The 1,368-nt window shown below is 56.4% G+C and overlaps 1 protein-coding gene across 1 annotated transcript in view; it reads left to right on the top strand.

Moving 5' to 3' along the window:
* Znf436 (zinc finger protein 436) overlaps positions 1 to 1,368 on the top strand; it is a 22,812-nt gene that overhangs the window by 8,700 nt on the left and 12,744 nt on the right. Inside the window, exon 3 of the mRNA XM_013348304.2 lies at positions 147 to 1,363. Coding sequence (XP_013203758.1) covers positions 147 to 1,363 — 1,217 coding nt within the window. The remainder of the gene's footprint in view (positions 1 to 146; positions 1,364 to 1,368) is intronic.

Here is a 1,368-nt window from a genome sequence, read left to right as displayed (position 1 = left end):
GTAGAGCACCTAATGGCGAACCCAAAATCCTGGGTTTACTGTGCAGCACCGAGGATAGAGGAATAAACAGAACCCTTGGTTTAGTGCCAGGAACACAGTAGGAATGTTTACGCACTGACCGTCTCCGCATTATTTACTCCTTACAGACTTTGAGATCAGGAGCGAGAACGAAACAAACCCGAAAGAGGAGCTTAGTGAAGATGTGGAGTTTGTGACCATGTCCGAAGAGCCTACTGGGGATGCTGAGAAGAACCCGGAAAGCGAAGAGGCCTTTGAAAGTGGGGACAGGTCCGAAAGACAGTGGGGAGAGCTGACCGCAGAGAAGTGGGTCAGCTACCCTCTCCAGCAGGTCACTGACCTGCTGGCCCACAAAGAAGTCCACACAGGCATCCGCTATCACATATGTTCTCAGTGTGGGAAGGCCTTCAGTCAGATTTCAGACCTCAATCGACACCAAAAAACGCACACGGGAGACAGACCCTACAAGTGTTACGAATGCGGCAAGGGCTTCAGCCGCAGCTCCCACCTTATCCAGCATCAGAGAACACACACGGGCGAGCGGCCCTACGACTGCAACGAGTGCGGGAAGAGCTTTGGAAGGAGCTCTCACCTCATTCAGCACCAGACGATCCACACCGGGGAGAAGCCCCACAAGTGTAACGAGTGTGGGAAGAGCTTCTGCCGGCTCTCCCACCTCATCCAGCACCAGCGGACCCACAGCGGGGAGAAGCCCTACGAGTGCGAGGAATGCGGGAAGAGCTTCAGCCGGAGCTCGCACCTGGCTCAGCACCAGAGGACGCACACGGGTGAGAAGCCTTACGAGTGTAACGAGTGCGGACGGGGCTTCAGCGAGCGCTCCGACCTCATCAAGCACTACCGCGTGCACACGGGCGAGAGGCCCTACAAGTGTGAGGAGTGCGGGAAGAACTTCAGTCAGAACTCGGACCTGGTGCGGCACCGCAGGGCCCACACCGGGGAAAAGCCGTACCACTGCAACGAGTGCGGGGAGAACTTCAGCCGCATCTCGCACTTGGTCCAGCACCAGCGGACGCACACGGGAGAGAAGCCCTACGAGTGCACGGCCTGTGGGAAAAGCTTCAGCCGCAGCTCCCATCTGATCACACACCAGAAAATTCACACCGGGGAGAAGCCCTATGAGTGTAACGAGTGCTGGCGAAGCTTCGGGGAGAGGTCAGATCTGATTAAGCACCAGAGGACTCACACGGGAGAAAAGCCCTACGAGTGTGTGCAGTGTGGAAAGGGGTTTACGCAAAGCTCCAACCTCATCACCCATCAAAGAGTTCACACGGGAGAGAAGCCTTACGAATGTACCGAGTGTGACAAGAGTTTCAGCCGGAGCTCAGCTCT

This window comes from Microtus ochrogaster, chromosome 10 (genome assembly GCF_000317375.1).
Source record: "Microtus ochrogaster isolate Prairie Vole_2 chromosome 10, MicOch1.0, whole genome shotgun sequence".
NCBI lineage: Eukaryota > Metazoa > Chordata > Mammalia > Rodentia > Cricetidae > Microtus > Microtus ochrogaster.
The sequence above is the reverse complement of the archived record's forward strand: the minus strand, read 5'-3'. Positions and strand labels throughout refer to the sequence as shown.